The sequence below is a fragment of the Anomaloglossus baeobatrachus genome, chromosome 11 (genome assembly GCF_048569485.1).
Source record: "Anomaloglossus baeobatrachus isolate aAnoBae1 chromosome 11, aAnoBae1.hap1, whole genome shotgun sequence".
NCBI lineage: Eukaryota > Metazoa > Chordata > Amphibia > Anura > Aromobatidae > Anomaloglossus > Anomaloglossus baeobatrachus.
In genome coordinates this window covers 188,592,606-188,611,545 of record NC_134363.1, presented here as the reverse complement: position 1 = coordinate 188,611,545, position 18,940 = coordinate 188,592,606, and the positions used below count along the sequence as shown (strand labels likewise).

The 18,940-nt window shown below is 51.3% G+C and overlaps 1 protein-coding gene across 1 annotated transcript in view; it reads left to right on the top strand.

Annotated features, from left to right (window-relative positions):
* Nucleotides 1-18,940, top strand: part of SPA17 (sperm autoantigenic protein 17) — an 87,145-nt gene that overhangs the window by 45,417 nt on the left and 22,788 nt on the right. Inside the window, exons 4-7 of the mRNA XM_075328593.1 lie at nucleotides 5,421-5,534; nucleotides 7,209-7,352; nucleotides 12,888-13,012; nucleotides 16,765-17,743. Of these exons, the coding sequence (XP_075184708.1) occupies nucleotides 5,421-5,534; nucleotides 7,209-7,352; nucleotides 12,888-13,012; nucleotides 16,765-17,743 (1,362 nt within the window). The remainder of the gene's footprint in view (nucleotides 1-5,420; nucleotides 5,535-7,208; nucleotides 7,353-12,887; nucleotides 13,013-16,764; nucleotides 17,744-18,940) is intronic.

The following is an 18,940-nucleotide window of genomic DNA, read 5'->3' as shown; positions in this document are numbered from 1 at the left end:
CCAGTGGGCGCAGTTGGGGGTACAGGTCCCGGCAATGTAGGATGGGATCTTAATTCAGTAGTACAGCAATTAGTGTCCGGGGTTAAGGAGGCTTTGAGTCAGTCTAGCTTACCCATAACTTCTTCTCCTATTGCTGCATGGTGCGGGAATGGTCGCCGGACACCGGAGGTGGTAAGTCAGTCGTGTGCTGATCCAGAGACACAGGAGGATGCAGTAATTTCACAAGGGGTTCCATTATCTGATGCAGCAAAAGGAGAATTATATGTATGTTTTGAGGGTCCTCTAGGAATTCATTTGAAACAGGAGGTTAGGGAGAAGATTTGGGCCGACGAATATGTGGAAATATTTTCATTATTGCCCTTAGAAAAATATAACTTGGATAGAGTAAGGTTTGATGAGAGGAAAAGAGAGGAACAAGAAAGACGGTATTGTCTCATCCCCCAAACATTTAGCAATTGGTTCCATGCCTTTGCCATATTAGCAAGTGTAATAGGCCAAAAAACTCCTGAACATTGCTCTGCCTTATTTTGTTACATGAATTCTATCGGGGAGGCGCACCGTGCGTATGGAGGTTTAGCATGGCTGCGCTATGATGAGCAGTTTCGCCAACGAAAGGCTGGTCGCCAAGGGATTCGTTGGGATCACAAAGATATTAGTTTATGGATGCGTCTCATGACAGCGCCACGTGGGGTTAATCAGCCCTTTCAGGGCTATGTCGGCAGATCATCAGCAATCGGATTGTCGGCAGCAAACAGAAAAGGTTGCTGCTGGCAGTTCAATGATAGCCAGTGCAGATTCGGAAACACATGCAGGTACAAACATGAATGCACCTTCTGTAGTGGAAACCATAGCCTATCAAAATGCTTTAAACGAAATAAAACCCCAACAGCAGAGATTAACCAAAAAGGGGGAAACCCCAATTAGACTCGGGGAGATGGTGGGCTATCTAAGCAGGTACCCAGATAGAAAAGCAGCACAATTGCTGGGGGAGGGTTTCTCAGAAGGTTTTAAGATCCCATCTACTTCAGGCCCATTAACCTGTTCTCGTAACCTTGCTTCAGCTTATACATATTCTCACATTGTCTCCACAAAACTAAACAAAGAAATTGACCTGGGCCGCATGGCAGGCCCATTCCCCAAAATGCCAATAGAAAACTTAAGGGTCTCTCCATTGGGGGTGGTCCCAAAGAAGGAACCCAATAAGTTTAGGCTGATCCATCATCTGTCCTTCCCTCATGGAAGCTCAGTTAATGATGGAATCGATCAGGAACTTTGCACAGTCTCGTATACTTCATTTGATACAGCGATTGCATGGGTTCAGAAGTACGGCAGAGGAGCTTTAATGGCAAAAACAGACATTGAAGCTGCCTTTAGACTCCTACCAGTCCATCCAGAAAGCTTCCATCTCTTGGGTTGTCAGTGGCAGGGAAGGTTTTATGTAGACTTGTGTTTACCCATGGGCTGCTCCATCTCATGCTCCTTGTTTGAATCATTTAGCACATTTTTGGAGTGGGTAGTAAAGAAGGAAGCCGGCGTGCGTTCTGTCCTGCATTATCTAGATGATTTCCTATGTATTGGTCCACCAAAGTCATTTGTTTGTGCTTCATTATTGGCAGCGATTCAGTCGGTTTTTAAGTGTTTTGGAGTACCGTTAGCATCAGATAAAACAGAAGGCCCGTCTACACTTATCAAGTTTTTAGGAATTTTGATTGACAGTGAAGCAATGGAGTGCAGATTACCGGATGACAAGGTCAGTGATCTGCTGGAGGCAGTCAGAGAAGCTAGATCTCACCGTAAGATCAGATTAAAGGATCTACAATCGCTGTTAGGGAAAATGAACTTTGCGTGTCGCATTATTCCAATGGGTAGAGTTTTTTGTAGGCGCCTAGCTGCAGCTACCTCAGGCATAACCTTTCCACATCACTTTGTGCGGCTGGCTAGAACATTAAAGGACGATCTGGCGGTATGGGAACAGTTCTTAATAGAGTTTAATGGGAGGTCATTGTGGATCAGACCACCGGTTTCAAATTTTGATCTAGACATCCACACTGATGCAGCGGGGTCAACTGGTTTTGGTGCATATTGTTCGGGACAGTGGTGTGCAGATAGGTGGCCAGAGAGTTGGAGAAACAATGGGTTAACACGAAACTTAGTACTCCTTGAATTGTTCCCCATAGTGGTTGCTTGTGAAATTTGGTACAATATTTTCCAAAACCGAAAAGTGAGATTTCATTGTGATAACTTGGGAGTTGTAGAAGTCATCAACAAACAATCAGCTTCTTCCCTGCCTGTTGTTACGTTGCTGCGTCATCTAGTGCTGCGCTGTTTAAAGTCACATTGTCAGATTACAGCTGTGCATGTTCCCGGTGTTTGCAATTCTGTGGCTGATGCTCTGTCTCGTTTTCAGTGGGACAGATTCCGTTCGTTAGCCCCGATGGCAGAGGTACAAGGCAAGAAGTGTCCGGATTTTCTGTGGTCACTGCCAGTGACACCGCATACGCTCTGATAGAACGGTCTGTGGGTGTAAGCACATGGCAGAGGTACCAGTCAGCATGGAGGGAATGGGAAAACTTGTGTGCTCTAGTGGGACATGATGCCAGGTTACATGACAATGTTTCCTTGTTGTTATTTTACATTAGCAGGGCCTTTGTGGATGGTACTTCATTGTCCAGTATTGATAGTAAAATGTCTGGATTAGCTTTTTGGTTTAAGTTGCACGACTTCACTGATTACACAAAGCATTTTTTAGTTAAGCAGGCCCTAAAGGGTTACAGGAAAAGTTGTAAGAAGACCAGAGATAAACGGCGTCCGATTTCTTTCCAGTTATTGCAGCAGATACTGAGTGTACTAGGCCGAGTCTGTAGCAGTCCCTTTGAAGTGTTTCTCTTTAGTTGTGCATTCACACTGGCCTTTTTTGGCGCTTTTAGAATCAGCGAGTTGGTGGCGAGTAGCTCCACCAGAAGTGGGGGTCTACAAGACGAGGACGTGCATCAGTACACAGACAGATTAGAATGTTTTCTGGCAAAGTCAAAAACTGATCAACAGGGTAGAGGAAAATGGATCACATTGTTTCCTTTAAGCGGGTCCAGGGCCTGCCCGGTCATCTGTTTTAGAAACTATGTCTCAAGAAGGCCAAATATCCAAGGTTCATTACTAATTCATGAGGATTGTAAGTCATTGTCACAATTTCAATTCACAGCAGTTCTTAAAAAATGCCTGACAATATTGGGAGAGTCTCCAAATGCATTCACTTCACACTCATTTAGGATAGGAGCAGCCACAGAAGCTGCTAGATGGGGCTTAGGGCCTGACATAGTTAAAAAAATCGGGAGATGGGAATCGAGCAGATTTAAGAGTTACATTCGATTACATTTATTATAAATGGCGTACATGTATATATATGTGTACATTGTGGTAATCCTATAGTAGTTGTGTCTTCATTTAGACAATTGTGTGATAATTGTGTTTTTGTTTTTTGTTTTAGCTGAACAGCAATGCCTGGTTTGGATCATGGGACATTCATTTGTTTTTTGGGGGGCCTTACGTGCAGCAGTCAGGCCTAATGGCAAACAGTTGGGGTTGCCCAGTTCCTTGGCACGGGTGACATGGATAGGAAAGAGGGGAATGCAGTGGCATCAGCTGTTAAAAGAAATCCAGTATCATGTGGAGTTCTACCGCCCCCGGGCGTCTTACTTATCCATTTAGGTGGTAATGATTTAGCAATAAGAACATCAAGACATTTAGTTAGGAACATAAAGCTTGATATGTTGAATTTATGGAGGTCTTACCCAGAAACAGTGGTGGTCTGGTCGGATATAGTAGCTAGACAAATGTGGAGAACAGCGCGATCAGTGGCTCGCATCAATAATACAAGGATAAAGGTTAATAAAAAAATAACAAAATTTGTGTTGGAAAACGGAGGGGTGGCCATACGTCACCAGATGCTGGAAAATACAAAGGAACATTTTTGGAGAGATGATAAGGTACATCTTAATGACATTGGCATTGATATATGGATGTTGGGAATACAAGAAGGAGTAGAACGAGCCATTAAGTTGTGGAGGAACTCACTCTTGTAAGGTGTCACAAGAGCGAGTCTTGGCGGGATGTGGTTGTTTAAACCCCCTCTTTGTTGGTTGGAGAATTATGTTTTTAATGGGGTCCCTGGGCCAGAGCTCAGCGGACAGTGGAATATGGGTCCCTGGGGAGGAGCTCAGTGGACAGTGGAATAGATGGGTCCCTGGGGAGGAGCTCAGCGGACACAAGGAAAATGATCAAGGGGTATACCCAGATTCCCCCTTGAGCTAGGTGTACACGGCGGAGGGGGATATGGGGCTGGGATTTATAACAACCACATCTCTGGGCCGATAATCTTGTTTTTTCTTATTGATGTTTTTTCTTATTAAAATAAAGGGCTGCTGTGGCCAAAATTTTAATCCATGTCACGCAGTGTGTGGTGTCTTATTTATTAGATTACCAGGAGCGCAATTCACTAGTCCATCAGTCAAGCAGAGTGAAGGCAGATAGACGTAACGTACATGACTGAGGCAGTGATAGATCCAGGAAAGGGTTAAGGAGTAAGGGATGGGGGTTTTTACCTAAGGAATGTGGTGGTGGGCGAGCAGGAGGAGAGATGGGGGCAGGGGCCATATAAGAAATAGGTCCCATGTTAAGGTGTCATTCCTTTGTCCTGGACTTAAAGACTGAACAAGCAGTTGTCCCACCCACCCTCCCTATAAAAAAGGGAAATGTATCAATATCAGGACTTTGCAACACTGTCAATATTCTAACAATGTTATTGGTATTCAACATCATCGGTATTTTATCAACATTATTAGTATTGTATCGTATTGTATTAATTGTTATCAGTAATGTATCCAAATTGACAATGTCATATCAACATATTAATATTGTATTAACATTTTAATATTGTATGTTACAGCAGCATTTGGCGGCGGCGGGATGTGGTTGTTTAAACCCCCTCTTTGTTGGTTGGAGAATTATGTTTTTAATGGGGTCCCTGGGCCAGAGCTCAGCGGACAGTGGAATATGGGTCCCTGGGGAGGAGCTCAGTGGACAGTGGAATAGATGGGTCCCTGGGGAGGAGCTCAGCGGACACAAGGAAAATGATCAAGGGGTATACCCAGATTCCCCCTTGAGCTAGGTGTACACGGCGGAGGGGGATATGGGGCTGGGATTTATAACAACCACATCTCTGGGCCGATAATCTTGTTTTTTCTTATTGATGTTTTTTCTTATTAAAATAAAGGGCTGCTGTGGCCAAAATTTTAATCCATGTCACGCAGTGTGTGGTGTCTTATTTATTAGATTACCAGGAGCGCAATTCACTAGTCCATCAGTCATGTTGTGTTTGGAACACGCCAGGGTTTTGCAGTGATGAGGTTTTATTGTGATTGTAGCATCCAGAGGAAAAACCGTTCACTGCACGCGCAGAAGACGTCTTCTCCAGCGCTGGGGATGCTCGTCTGTCCCAAGATCTCGCCTCGTCACTCCGAGAGGAGGGTGGACATCAGGTAATGTGGTCAATATTCTGTGGTGTCCTCCTCTAGTACACAGCAATGTTCCACAGTGTCCTCCTCTAGTACACAGCAATGTTCCGCAGTGTCCTCCTCTACTAGACAGCAATGTTCCGCAGTGTGCTCCTCTAGTACACAGCAATGTTCCGCAGTGTCCTCCTCTAATACACAGCAATGTTCCACAGTGTCCTCCTCTAGTACACAGCAATGTTCCGCAGTGTCCTCCTCTAGTACACAGCAATGTTCCGCAGTGTCCTCCTCTACTAGACAGCAATGTTCCGCAGTGTCCTCCTCTAGTACACAGCAATGTTCCGCAGTGTCCTCCTCTAGTACACAGCAATGTTCCGCAGTGTCCTCCTCTACTAGACAGCAATGTTCCGCAGTGTCCTCCTCTAGTACACAGCAATGTTCCGCAGTGTCCTCCTCTAGTACACAGCAATGTTCCGCAGTGTCCTCCTCTAGTACACAGCAATGTTCCACAGTGTCCTCCTCTAGTACACAGCAATGTTCCGCAGTGTCCTCCTCTAGTACACAGCAATGTTCCACAGTGTCCTCCTCTAGTACACAGCAATGTTCCGCAGTGTCCTCGTCTAGTACACAGCAATGTTCCGCAGTGTCCTCCTCTACTAGACAGCAATGTTCCGCAGTGTCCTCCTCTAGTACACAGCAATGTTCCGCAGTGTCCTCCTCTAGTACACAGCAATGTTCCGCAGTGTCCTCCTCTACTAGACAGCAATGTTCCGCAGTGTCCTCCTCTAGTACACAGCAATGTTCCGCAGTGTCCTCCTCTACTAGACAGCAATGTTCCGCAGTGTCCTCCTCTACTAGACAGCAATGTTCCACAGTGTCCTCCTCTACTAGACAGCAATGTTCCACAGTGTCCTCCTCTACTACACAGCAATGTTCCGCAGTGTCCTCCTCTAGTACACAGCAATGTTCCGCAGTGTCCTCTTCTAATACACAGCAATGTTCCACAGTGTCCTCCTCTAATACACAGCAATGTTCCACAGTGTCCTCCTCTAGTACACAGCAATGTTCCGCAGTGTCCTCCTCTAGTACACAGCAATGTTCCACAGTGTCCTCCTCTAGTACACAGCAATGTTCCGCAGTGTCCTCCTCTAGTACACAGCAATGTTCCACAGTGTCCTCCTCTAGTACACAGCAATGTTCCGCAGTGTCCTCCTCTAGTACACAGCAATGTTCCGCAGTGTCCTCCTCTAGTACACAGCAATGTTCCACAGTGTCCTCCTCTAGTACACAGCAATGTTCCGCAGTGTCCTCCTCTAGTACACAGCAATGTTCCGCAGTGTCCTCCTCTAGTACACAGCAATGTTCCGCAGTGTCCTCCTCTAATACACAGCAATGTTCCACAGTGTCCTCCTCTAGTACACAGCAATGTTCCGCAGTGTCCTCCTCTAGTACACAGCAATGTTCCACAGTGTCCTCCTCTAATACACAGCAATGTTCCGCAGTGTCCTCCTCTAGTACACAGCAATTTTCCGCAGTGTCCTCCTCTAGTACACAGCAATGTTCCGCAGTGTCCTCCTCTAGTACACAGCAATGTTCCGCAGTGTCCTCCTTTGTTGTGGAGTCTCATCTTTTTGTACATGTCGTGGTTCTAGACCTGGGTTTTGTGACTTGGTGGTGTTGATGTCTTGCATTGATTTGTAGCTTGTCGAGGACATCGTCCTCCCGGCCAAAACTGAGGATGTGAGTGACAGAAGGGAAAGTGTCCCTGTCCTGGAGAGCTCAGCGCACGCTGTGGAGCCACTACTTCACCCATCATCCCCTCGGATAGCAGAGGTCGGGCACAAGGTAAGAAGAGCTGAGACGTCTGCAGGTGTGGGCTATGCCTCAGATTGGTGGCGGTGGACATCGTGCCGTCCTCTGAGCACTTTTAGGAGTTTTCTTTTCTGGTCTGCGCCTCGGCCCCCCGGGGCCGCACACTTCACCGCACCGGGAAGACACTTCTATTCTCCATAATGGATTTTACACGTCGGCACTCGCTGATCCTTCTCTAATGTCATTGCAGTTTAATGAAATGCACTTTCTATCTGCTCATGAAATATACATGGCGCTGGCGGTATAAGACACGGCGCTGGCGGTATAAAACACGGCGCTGCCGGTATAAGACGTCTGCAGAGACCGTGATCTTCATCCGCACAATTATATCAGGATACAAAAATGGCCTTAAAAAAGCAGCTCTACTCAAAGTAAAAGAGGATGGCAGCGACATGAGAGTCTGCCGATTCCACTGCATCCTCCGATCCTCAGCCACATCCCAGAAGGAAGCCCTGCAGAGATAGGCGGCACGACACGTGGCCGCCGCTCATCTTCATCTAATCAAATCATGCGCTGCTATGACCTCACTGAATGGTCCGGTCTTTACGTCCAGTAATGTGGCTGACCGCTATCACTTGTCTGCGGAGAGCTGTGAACATCGGGGGCAACTACACCCCAGGCCCCCCAAAAAGCTGTGTATGGAGGCAGAGGAATACTAAGCAACGCCCCTAACGGAGCAGTGTAACTCCTCCCATGCTGCTGCAGCTCCACCCAGAAATATGACTCCGCCCTCTTTATTATTGACTCCTGTCCCTTTAATAGAGCACAGATCACACCGACATCTGCCGAGGACGTCTGTCCCATTCCCCTATTAATCTAGGACACAACCGCATGTAATTATATAGTCCTCAGCATTTAATTAGTGGCCACATACTCCTACAGTACGGAGAAAATCTCACACTGCACATCATGTGCCATTAATTCCATCTGATCCGGGGTCTGATCCGGGGTCTGATCCGGGGCCTGATCCGGGGTCTGATCCGGGGTCTGATCCTGGGCCTGATCCGGGATCTGATCCGGGGTCTGATCCGGGGTCTCATCCGGGGTCTGATCCGGGGTCTGATCCGGGGCCTGATCCGGGACCTGATCCGGGGTCTGATCCGGGGTCTGATCCTGGGCCTGATCCGGGGTCTCATCCGGGGTCTCATCCGGGGCCTGATCCGGGGTCTGATCCGGGGTCTGATCCGGGGTCTGATCCGGGGCCTGATCCGGGGCCTGATCCGGGGTCTCATCCGGGGTCTCATCCGGGGCCTGATCCGGGGTCTGATCCGGGGTCTCATCCGGGGTCTGATCCGGGGTCTGATCCGGGGTCTGATCCGGGGTCTGATCCGGGGCCTGATCCGGGGCCTGATCCGGGGCCTGATCCGGGGCCTGATCCGGGGCCTGATCCGGGGCCTGATCCGGGGCCTGATCCGGGGTCTCCTGTATATAATGAGCCTGCAGCCCAGGTTACAGGGCCGTAGATGGCTGTTGGCCATGTGATGCATCTCCTGATCTCCTCACACACATCACCTCTCAGCTTGGCTATGTCAACGTGTTTTCAATGGGATGAAGGAAGGAAGTTTCTACCAGACTCCTCTGTCTTTTCTTCTTTGCTGGGCTTCTCTGCCCACCGTCTTTTTCTGCGGGCCTCCTCTGCCCACCGTCTCCTTCTGCGGGCCTCCTCTGCCCACCGTCTCCTTGTGCGGACCTCCTCTGCCCACCGTCTCCTTCTGCGGGCCTCCTCTGTCCACCATCTCCTCACCTCCTCTGTCCCCCATCTCCTCTTGCAGGCCTTCTCTGTCCACCATCTCCTCGCCTCCTCTGTCCACCATCTCCTCTTGCAGGCCTTCTCTGTCCACCATCTCCTCTTGCAGGCCTCCTCTGTCCACCATCTCCTCACCTCCTCTGTCCCCCATCTCCTCTTGCAGGCCTTCTCTGTCCACCATCTCCTCGCCTCCTCTGTCCCCCATCTCCTCTTGCAGGCCTTCTCTGTCCACCATCTCCTCGCCTCCTCTGTCCACCATCTCCTCTTGCAGGCCTCCTCTGTCCACCATCTCCTCTTGCAGGCCTCCTCTGTCCACCATCTCCTCACCTCCTCTGTCCCCCATCTCCTCTTGCAGGCCTTCTCTGTCCACCATCTCCTCGCCTCCTCTGTCCCCCATCTCCTCTTGCAGGCCTTCTCTGTCCACCATCTCCTCGCCTCCTCTGTCCACCATCTCCTCCTGTGGGCCTCCTCTGTCCACCATCTCCTTCTGCTGGCCTCCTCTGTCCCTCATCTCCTCTTGCAGGCCTTCTCTGTCCACCATCTCCTCGCCTCCTCTGTCCACCATCTCCTCCTGTGGGCCTCCTCTGTCCACCATCTCCTTCTGCGGGCCTCCTCTGTCCACCATCTCCTCCTGTGGGCCTCCTCTGTCCACCATCTCGTCCTGCGGGCCTCCTCTGTCCACCATCTCTTCTTGCGGGCCTCCTCTGTCCACCATCTCCTCCTGTGGGCCTCCTCTGTCCACCATCTCCTCCTGTGGGCCTCCTCTGTCCACCATCTCCTCCTGTGGGCCTCCTCTGTCCACCATCTCCTCCTGTGGGCCTCCTCTGTCCACCATCTCCTCCTGTGGGCCTCCTCTGTCCACCATCTCCTCCTGTGGGCCTCCTCTGTCCACCATCTCCTTCTGCGGGCCTCCTCTGTCCACCATCTCGTCCTGCGGGCCTCCTCTGTCCCTTATCTCCTCTTGCGGGCCTCCTCTGTCCACCATCTCCTTTTGCGGGCCTTTTCTGTCTCCCATCTCTTTTTGCAGGTCTCCTCTTTTTTCTATCTTCTCCTGCAGATCTCCCCTGTCCCCAATCTCTTCCTTTGGGCCTCCTCTGACCTCCATCTCCACCGGCAGGTCTCCTCAGACCCCCATCTCCTCTTGCAGGCCTCCTCTGTCCCCCAACTCATCCTGAGGGCCTCTTCTGTCCCCATCTTCTCCTGCAGATCTCCTCTGTCCCCATCTTCTCCTGCAGATCTCCTCTGTCCCCATCTTCTCCTGCTGACCTCCTCTGTCCCCCATCTTCTCTGCAGACCTCCTCTGTCCCCCATCTTCTCTGCAGACCTCCTCTGTCCCCCATCTTCTCTGCAGACCTCCTCTGTCCCCCATCTTCTCCTGTGGGCCTCCTCTGTCCCCTATCTCCTCTTGCGAGCGCCTCTTTCCCCCATCTTCTCCTGCGGGCTCCTCTGTCCCCCATCTTCTCCTGCGGGCCTCCTCTGTCTTCTATCTCCTCTTGCGGGCTCCTCTGTCCCCCTTCTTCTCTGCAGACCTCCTCTGTCCCCCATCTTCTCTGCAGACCTCCTCTGTCCCCCATCTTCTCTGCAGACCTCCTCTGTCCCCCATCTTCTCCTGTGGGCCTCCTCTGTCCCCTATCTCCTCTTGCGAGCGCCTCTTTCCCCCATCTTCTCCTGCGGGTTCCTCTGTCCCCCATCTTCTTCTGCGGGCCTCCTCTGTCTCCTATCTCCTCTTGCGGGCTCCTCTGTCCCCCTTCTTCTCTGCAGACCTCCTCTGTCCCCCATCTCCTCTTGCGGGCTCCTCTGTCCCCCTTCTTCTCTGCAGACCTCCTCTGTCCCCCATCTCCTCTTGGGGGCTCCTCTGTCCCCCTTCTTCTCTGCAGACCTCCTCTGTCCCCCATCTTCTCTGCAGACCTCCTCTGTCCCCCATCTTCTCTGCAAACCTCCTCTGTCCCCCATCTTCTCTGCAGACCTCCTCTGTCCCCCATCTTCTCTGCAGACCTCCTCTGTCCCCCATCTTCTCTGCAGACCTCCTCTGTCCCCCATCTTCTCTGCAGACCTCCTCTGTCCCCCATCTTCTCTGCAGACCTCCTCTGTCCCCCATCTTCTCTGCAGACCTCCTCTGTCCCCCATCTTCTCTGCAGACCTCCTCTGTCCCCCATCTTCTCTGCAGACCTCCTCTGTCCCCCATCTTCTCTGCAGACCTCCTCTGTCCCCATCTTCTCTGCAGACCTCCTCTGTCCCCCTTCTTCTCTGCAGACCTCCTCTGTCCCCCATCTCCTCTTGCGGGCTCCTCTGTCCCCCTTCTTCTCTGCAGACCTCCTCTGTCCCCCATCTCCTCTTGGGGGCTCCTCTGTCCCCCTTCTTCTCTGCAGACCTCCTCTGTCCCCCATCTTCTCTGCAGACCTCCTCTGTCCCCCATCTTCTCTGCAAACCTCCTCTGTCCCCCATCTTCTCTGCAGACCTCCTCTGTCCCCCATCTTCTCTGCAGACCTCCTCTGTCCCCCATCTTCTCTGCAGACCTCCTCTGTCCCCCATCTTCTCTGCAGACCTCCTCTGTCCCCCATCTTCTCTGCAGACCTCCTCTGTCCCCCATCTTCTCTGCAGACCTCCTCTGTCCCCCATCTTCTCTGCAGACCTCCTCTGTCCCCCATCTTCTCTGCAGACCTCCTCTGTCCCCCATCTTCTCTGCAGACCTCCTCTGTCCCCCATCTTCTCTGCAGACCTCCTCTGTCCCCATCTTCTCTGCAGACCTCCTCTGTCCCCCTTCTTCTCTGCAGACCTCCTCTGTCCCCCATCTCCTCTTGCGGGCTCCTCTGTCCCCCTTCTTCTCTGCAGACCTCCTCTGTCCCCCATCTCCTCTTGGGGGCTCCTCTGTCCCCCTTCTTCTCTGCAGACCTCCTCTGTCCCCCATCTTCTCTGCAGACCTCCTCTGTCCCCCATCTTCTCTGCAAACCTCCTCTGTCCCCCATCTTCTCTGCAGACCTCCTCTGTCCCCCATCTTCTCTGCAGACCTCCTCTGTCCCCCATCTTCTCTGCAGACCTCCTCTGTCCCCCATCTTCTCTGCAGACCTCCTCTGTCCCCCATCTTCTCTGCAGACCTCCTCTGTCCCCCATCTTCTCTGCAGACCTCCTCTGTCCCCCATCTTCTCTGCAGACCTCCTCTGTCACCCATCTTCTCTGCAGACCTCCTCTGTCCCCCATCTTCTCTGCAGACCTCCTCTGTCCCCCATCTTCTCTGCAGACCTCCTCTGTCCCCCATCTTCTCTGCAGACCTCCTCTGTCCCCCATCTTCTCTGCAGACCTCCTCTGTCCCCCATCTTCTCTGCAGACCTCCTCTGTCCCCCATCTTCTCTGCAGACCTCCTCTGTCACCCATCTTCTCTGCAGACCTCCTCTGTCCCCCATCTTCTCTGCAGACCTCCTCTGTCCCCCATCTTCTCTGCAGACCTCCTCTGTCACCCATTCCTCCTGTAGCAGTGTCTTATCTCCGGCTTATTAGATGATCGGCGCATCCTACTGAAGCATTTCTGATATGTAGTGTGTGGGGCCATTTCTCTAGATTAATAGGGTCACAAGACGTCTTCCCACAGATGCCGGTGCCACCTTCCCGCCACTTCTCAGGTGGGCTTTCAGGTTCTGAGTGGGCAGTTCACATACGAGCCAGACCCCTCATCAGCCGGAGCTGTACATCTCCTCGTCCACAGCTGCTCATGTTATGAAGATTGCACTAATTAGTTAATTAATCGTCTGCTTATAACTTTTCAGCAGGAGGATGAGAGAGACGCGGACAATCTGCTCCGGGACCAGTCCGCCACCATCATACAAGCTGCTTTCCGGGGTCATCAGGCCAGAGACGGAGTGCGGAAACTGAAGGAAGAGCCTGGGAAAACGTGAGAAGTCGTCTGATACCAAATCCCCATATTACTGCCCTACATGCTGCATCCGTCATGGTGGAGGCATCTCGGGCACTCAACTGACACTATTAATATTGTGGGAAGTGTATTAGCACTCTAAATAATAGGAGCACTCTGCTGACACTCTTACTATTAAGGGCACTCTACAGGCACTATTAATAATGGGGTACCCTACTGGCACTATTAATAATGGGGGCACTCTACTGACACTTAATATTAGGGGCACTCTACTGGCACTATTGATAGTTAGGGCACACTACTGGCACTATTGATAGTTAGGGCACACTACTGGCACTATTAATAATGGGGTACCCTACTGGCACTATTAATAATAGGGGCACTCTACTGGCACTCATAATATTGGGAGCACTCTACTGACACTAATAATGATGGGGCATTCTACTGACACTATTAATATTGGAGCACTCTACTGGCACTCATAATATTGGGGGCACTCTACTGACAATATTAATAATAGGGGCACTCTACTGGCACTATTAATAATAGATGCACTCTACTCACACTATTAATATTGGCGGCACGCTATGGCACTATTAATAATATGTGCACTCTACTGGCACTATTATTGGAGGCACTCTATAGCACTATTAATAATGGGGCACGCTACTGGCACTATTATTGGAGGCACTCTATGGCACTATTAATAATAGGGGCACTCTACTGGCACTATTATTGGAGGCACTCTATGGCACTATTAATAATAGGGGCACTCTACTGACACTATTATTGGAGGCACTCTATGGCACTAGTAATAATGGGGGCACTCTACTGGCACTATTATTGGAGGCACTCTATGGCACAATTAATAATAGGGGCACTCTACTGGCACTATTATTGGAGGCACTCTATGGCACTATTAATAATGGGGGCATTCTACTGGCACTATTATTGGAGGCACTCTATGGCACTATTAATAATGGGGGTACTCTACTGGCACTATTATTGGAGGCACTCTATGGCACTATTACTAATGGGGCACTCTACTGGCACTATTATTGGAGGCACTCTATGGCACTATTATTGGAGGCACTCTATGGCACTATTAATAATGGGGGCACTCTACTGGCACTATTATTGGAGGCACTCTATGGCACTATTAATAATGGGGGCACTCTACTGGCACTATTATTGGAGGCACTCTATGGCACTATTAATAATAGGGGAACTCTACTGACACTATTATTGGAGGCACTCTATGGCACTATTAATAATGGGGCACTCTACTGGCACTATTATTGGAGGCACTCTATGGCACTATTAATAATAGGGGCACTCTACTGACACTATTATTGGAGGCACTCTATGGCACTATTAATAATAGGGGCACTCTACTGACACTATTATTGGAGGCACTCTATGGCACTATTAATAATGGGGGAGACTTTGCCCGCACTATAATGTAATAGGTATATGTGACTCCACTGGACGTCTGCTGTAGACTGGGCTATGTCTGTGTGACTGTCGCCTTTTATCTAGGGCTTAATGCTCGATGGTAGATGTGCGACAGTCACCTATTGTTTGGTCGCGCACCTCGGCTCAGCGGTATGTGGCCCCATGTGACGCACGCACCACAGTGGCAGTTAAATTTCAGGCATATAAATATCCATGCGGCAGTTGGAAAGCACAGCTGCCTGAGACGTCCATGGAATCGGTTTCATACATTTAGCGGACTCTGCTCTACTCCTACTTTTGGGCCGCCCCGCACTTGCAGGTCAGGCTCTATATGAGGACGGTCAGGCCTTCATTATTCTGGGGGATCATTAGCGGCGTAGACACGAATGTAAAATGTGACAATAAGACATTAGCGGCCATAATGGAAGGGGTGTGCAGCCATTTACTGACCACTTGGTGCAGATAAGAGCGCTCACCAGCAGGGGGGGCTACTGCAGAGCACAATGCTGGACTGTACCACCGTCATCTGAGGTGGGGGGGGAAGTGAAGGAACCTGTGACCTTTTTCAGGGGTGTAATTCTAGGTGTTGCAGGGGCGTCCCGCCGCCTCTCTCTGTGTGTGCAGACCAGTATACTATAATAGTTGGGGCCATTTTCACATTTAACATTGCATAGAAATGTGATTTTGGAGACCGCGATCTGCTCATGGACTCTTGGAGAGCGCTACATTGGCACAGTGTTCTAGAGGCTTCATGATTTATACAGTCGTTACGTTGCCTAGCAACAGCAGAAAAAGTATCCTAGCAGACTGTACCATTGCTACCAGGGGCGGGGGGGTTCTAAAATCTAGTACTAGTCTAGCCATTGCCTGTAACAGAGCAGAGAGGCAGGCGGTCTCTGGACAGAGAGGCAGGCGGTCACCTCGCAGAGAGGCAGGCGGTCACCTCGCAGAGAGGCAGGCGGTCACCGGGCAGAGAGGCAGGCGGTCACCTCGCAGAGAGGCAGGCGGTCACCGGGCAGAGAGGCAGGCGGTCAGCGGGCAGAGAGGCAGGCGGTCAGCGGGCAGAGAGGCAGGCGGTCACCTGGCAGAGAGGCAGGCGGTCACCTGGCAGAGAGGCAGGCGGTCACCTGGCAGAGAGGCAGGCGGTCACCGGGCAAAGAGGCAGGCGGTCAGTGGGCAGAGAGGCGGGCAATCACCTGGCAGAGAGGCAGGCGGTCACCTGGCAGAGAGGCAGGCGGTCTCCGGGCAGAGAGGCAGGCGGTCACCTGGCAGAGAGGCAGGCGGTCTCCGGGCAGAGAGGCAGGCGGTCACCTGGCAGAGAGGCAGGCGGTCTCCGGGCAGAGAGGCAGGCGGTCTCCGGGCAGAGAGGCAGGCGGTCACCTGGCAGAGAGCAGCCTCCGGTCTACCCCGCCGGCGGTTACGGGAGGACCTCAAGTGGTTGTTGGGGATTAAAAACAGTTTTTACTAAAAGCAGCTAATGTCCTAGAACATCCAGTTAATAATTCCTTATCGGATAACCCGTGTGGCTCATCCTGCGCTCCCCGCTGGTCTGTGTTTCCTTCCCTGCAGCAATCAGGTGCCAACTTCCCATGTGACCGCTGCAGCCCATCACTGGTCTAAGCTCTGACAGCACAAGATATCTTAGGTCTGTGATTGGCTGCAGTAGTCACATGACCGCCTCTAGAAATGATCAAACACGTGGGAGCGCCAGAGTAAGGGGGAGACAGTAACATTTTATTTACCCCACCTTCAGTTATTGACTGTACCATTGTCATATTGGGGAGACCTGAATGTCCTGGATCATACCATTGCTGTAGTGGGGAGAGGTGATTGGTCCCAGCAAGCAACATCCCATGATTGTTAGGGGAGCGTACCACAATTCCTTATGAAGTGGGGGGATGGGTCTGTGGATACAGGCGGCTCCCAGCATCGCTGGCTGCAAACTATGCTGAATTCAGTATTTAAGGAACTTTTTACATTTCCCTCCAGAATAAAGAGTATTTGTGTTTTCTGCATTCACACCCAGAGCTGCGCTCTGTATTCTGCTGCTGTCCTGTGAGCTCTCAGGCTGCAGGTCGTCAGCACGCTCTTGTGTGGCATTGTGGAAAATGTGGTAGTGACGGCACAAAGCTCATATTAGAGATCTCAAAAACAGAAATCCTCCTTTCTTCATAGTAGCCACTTAGCGAGGGACTGACGTCTAACGACGTCCTGCAGCTTGTTGTAGGCGGCTTTGGATGTGACTGGAGTAAAATGCCTATGTCTACAGAGCAGTGAAATAACGGAATTTATAATAAACTATTATTTTATTTCAGTGAAGGGTCCTCAGAGAACGACGCAGAGAGGCCACAAGAAGACTCCACCGGTCATCAAGACGGCAACGTAGAAACAAGACCACTACCAGAGGAAGGAACCATCCAGGATGAAGACCCGGGGGCTCAGGCCGGAGAAACCCAAGAGAAAGAAGACCAGGAGGAAGACGACCCAGAAAACCTAAAACAAAATGAGACAGAACATCTCAATGTGCAGCAGGTTGAAGAAGAGGAGGACAACATGGCCACAGCAGAAGACATGGAAGGTCAGGACCATAGAGAAGAAGCCAAGGAGGACAACCTGGCCACAGCAGAAGACATGGTAGGTCAGGACCATGGAGAACAAGCCAAGGAGGATAACCTGGCCACAAAAGAAGGCGTGGAAGGTCAGGATCATGGAGAAGAAGCCAACAAGGACAACCTGGCCACAACAGAAGACATGGTAGTTCAGGACCATGGACAAGAACCCAATGAGGACAACCTGGCCACAATAGAAAGCGTGGAAGGTCAGGACCATGGAGAAGAACCCAACGAGGACAACCTGGCCACAACAGAAGGCATGGAAGGTCAGGACCATGGAGAAGAACCCAACGAAGACAACCTGGCCACAACAGAAGGCGTGGAAGGTCAGGACCATGGAGAAGAACCCAACGAGGACAACCTGGCCACAACAGAAGGTGTGGAAGGTCAGGACCATGGAGAAGAACCCAACGAAGACAACCTGGCCATAAAAGCAGATGATGGGAATAGAATAGAATCTCACAGACTGGAGGCAGCTTGCGGTCCATCCTCTGAGGGACCTGATAGCAGTATGACACACAAGGACCACAGTTCTGAAGCCAAGATTACTGAAGAACAGCAACAACCAGAAGATGATCCAGACAATGGGACCAAAGAGCTACCAAAGGTTAAAGCGGGGGAACCTTCTGACATCACGACCCCCCGAGAGCATCATGAAGTCACGGAAGACCCCCAAGAAGAGGTAACAACATAGCTTATTCCTGTCCTCCTGCTCCTGATGGAGCTTCTCCACAAGATGTTTAGTAACCTCCAGGCGATGATTAGGAAGCAATCGCGCCTGTGATAGAGCCGCCAACATGAGTCCGTGGGTCTACGAGAAGGAGAATGACCCGCGGACGTGCGTGTGGGGGGAGTTCATGTCGGGGCAATGTGACTATAGCTTATTCCTCTCTCCATGGATCTCGTATCTTTATATTCCATCTTTATTTCCTATTTGTTTCTGTCCATTTCTCACTTGTTCCTGTTCTTTCCTTAATAAATGTAGGTCATTTTGCTCCTCATCTGCAGTATACACCGTACACACCTGATGAGCGGATCACCTTCCGTATACACCGGACACACCCTGATGAGCGGATCACCTGCCGTCAGACGGTGGGGACCCTGGTGAGCGGATCACCTGCCGTCAGATGGTGGGGGACCCTGATGAGCAGATCACCTTCCGTATACACCGTACACACCTGATGAGCAGATCACCTGCCGTCAGACGGTGGGGACCCTGGTGAGCGGATCACCTGCCGTCAGATGGTGGGGGACCCTGATGAGCAGATCACCTTCCGTATACACCGTACACACCTGATGAGCAGATCACCTGCCGTCAGACGGTGGGGGACCCTGGTGAGCGGATCACCTGCCGTCAGATGGTGAGGGACCCTGATGAGCAGATCACCTTCCGTATACACCGTACACACCTGATGAGCAGATCACCTGCCGTCAGACGGTGGGGGACCCTGATGAGCGGATCACCTGCCGTCAGATGGTGGGGGACCCTGATGAGCGGATCACCTGCTGTCAAACGGTGGGCACCCTGATGAGCGGATCACCTGGCATCAGACGGTGGGGACCCTGGTGAGCGGATCACCTGCCGTCAGATGGTGGGGGACCCTGATGAGCGGATCACCTGCCGTCAGACGGTGGGCACCCTGATGAGCGGATCACCTGCTGTCAGACGGTGGGCACCCTGATGAGCGGATCACCTGCCATCAGACGGTGGGGACCCTGGTGAGCGGATCACCTGCCGTCAGATGGTGGGGGACCCTGATGAGCGGATCACCTGCCGTCAGACGGTGGGCACCCTGATGAGCGGATCACCTGCCGTCAGACGGTGGGCACCCTGATGAGCGGATTACCTGCCGTCAGACGTTGCGGGCACCCTGGGGAG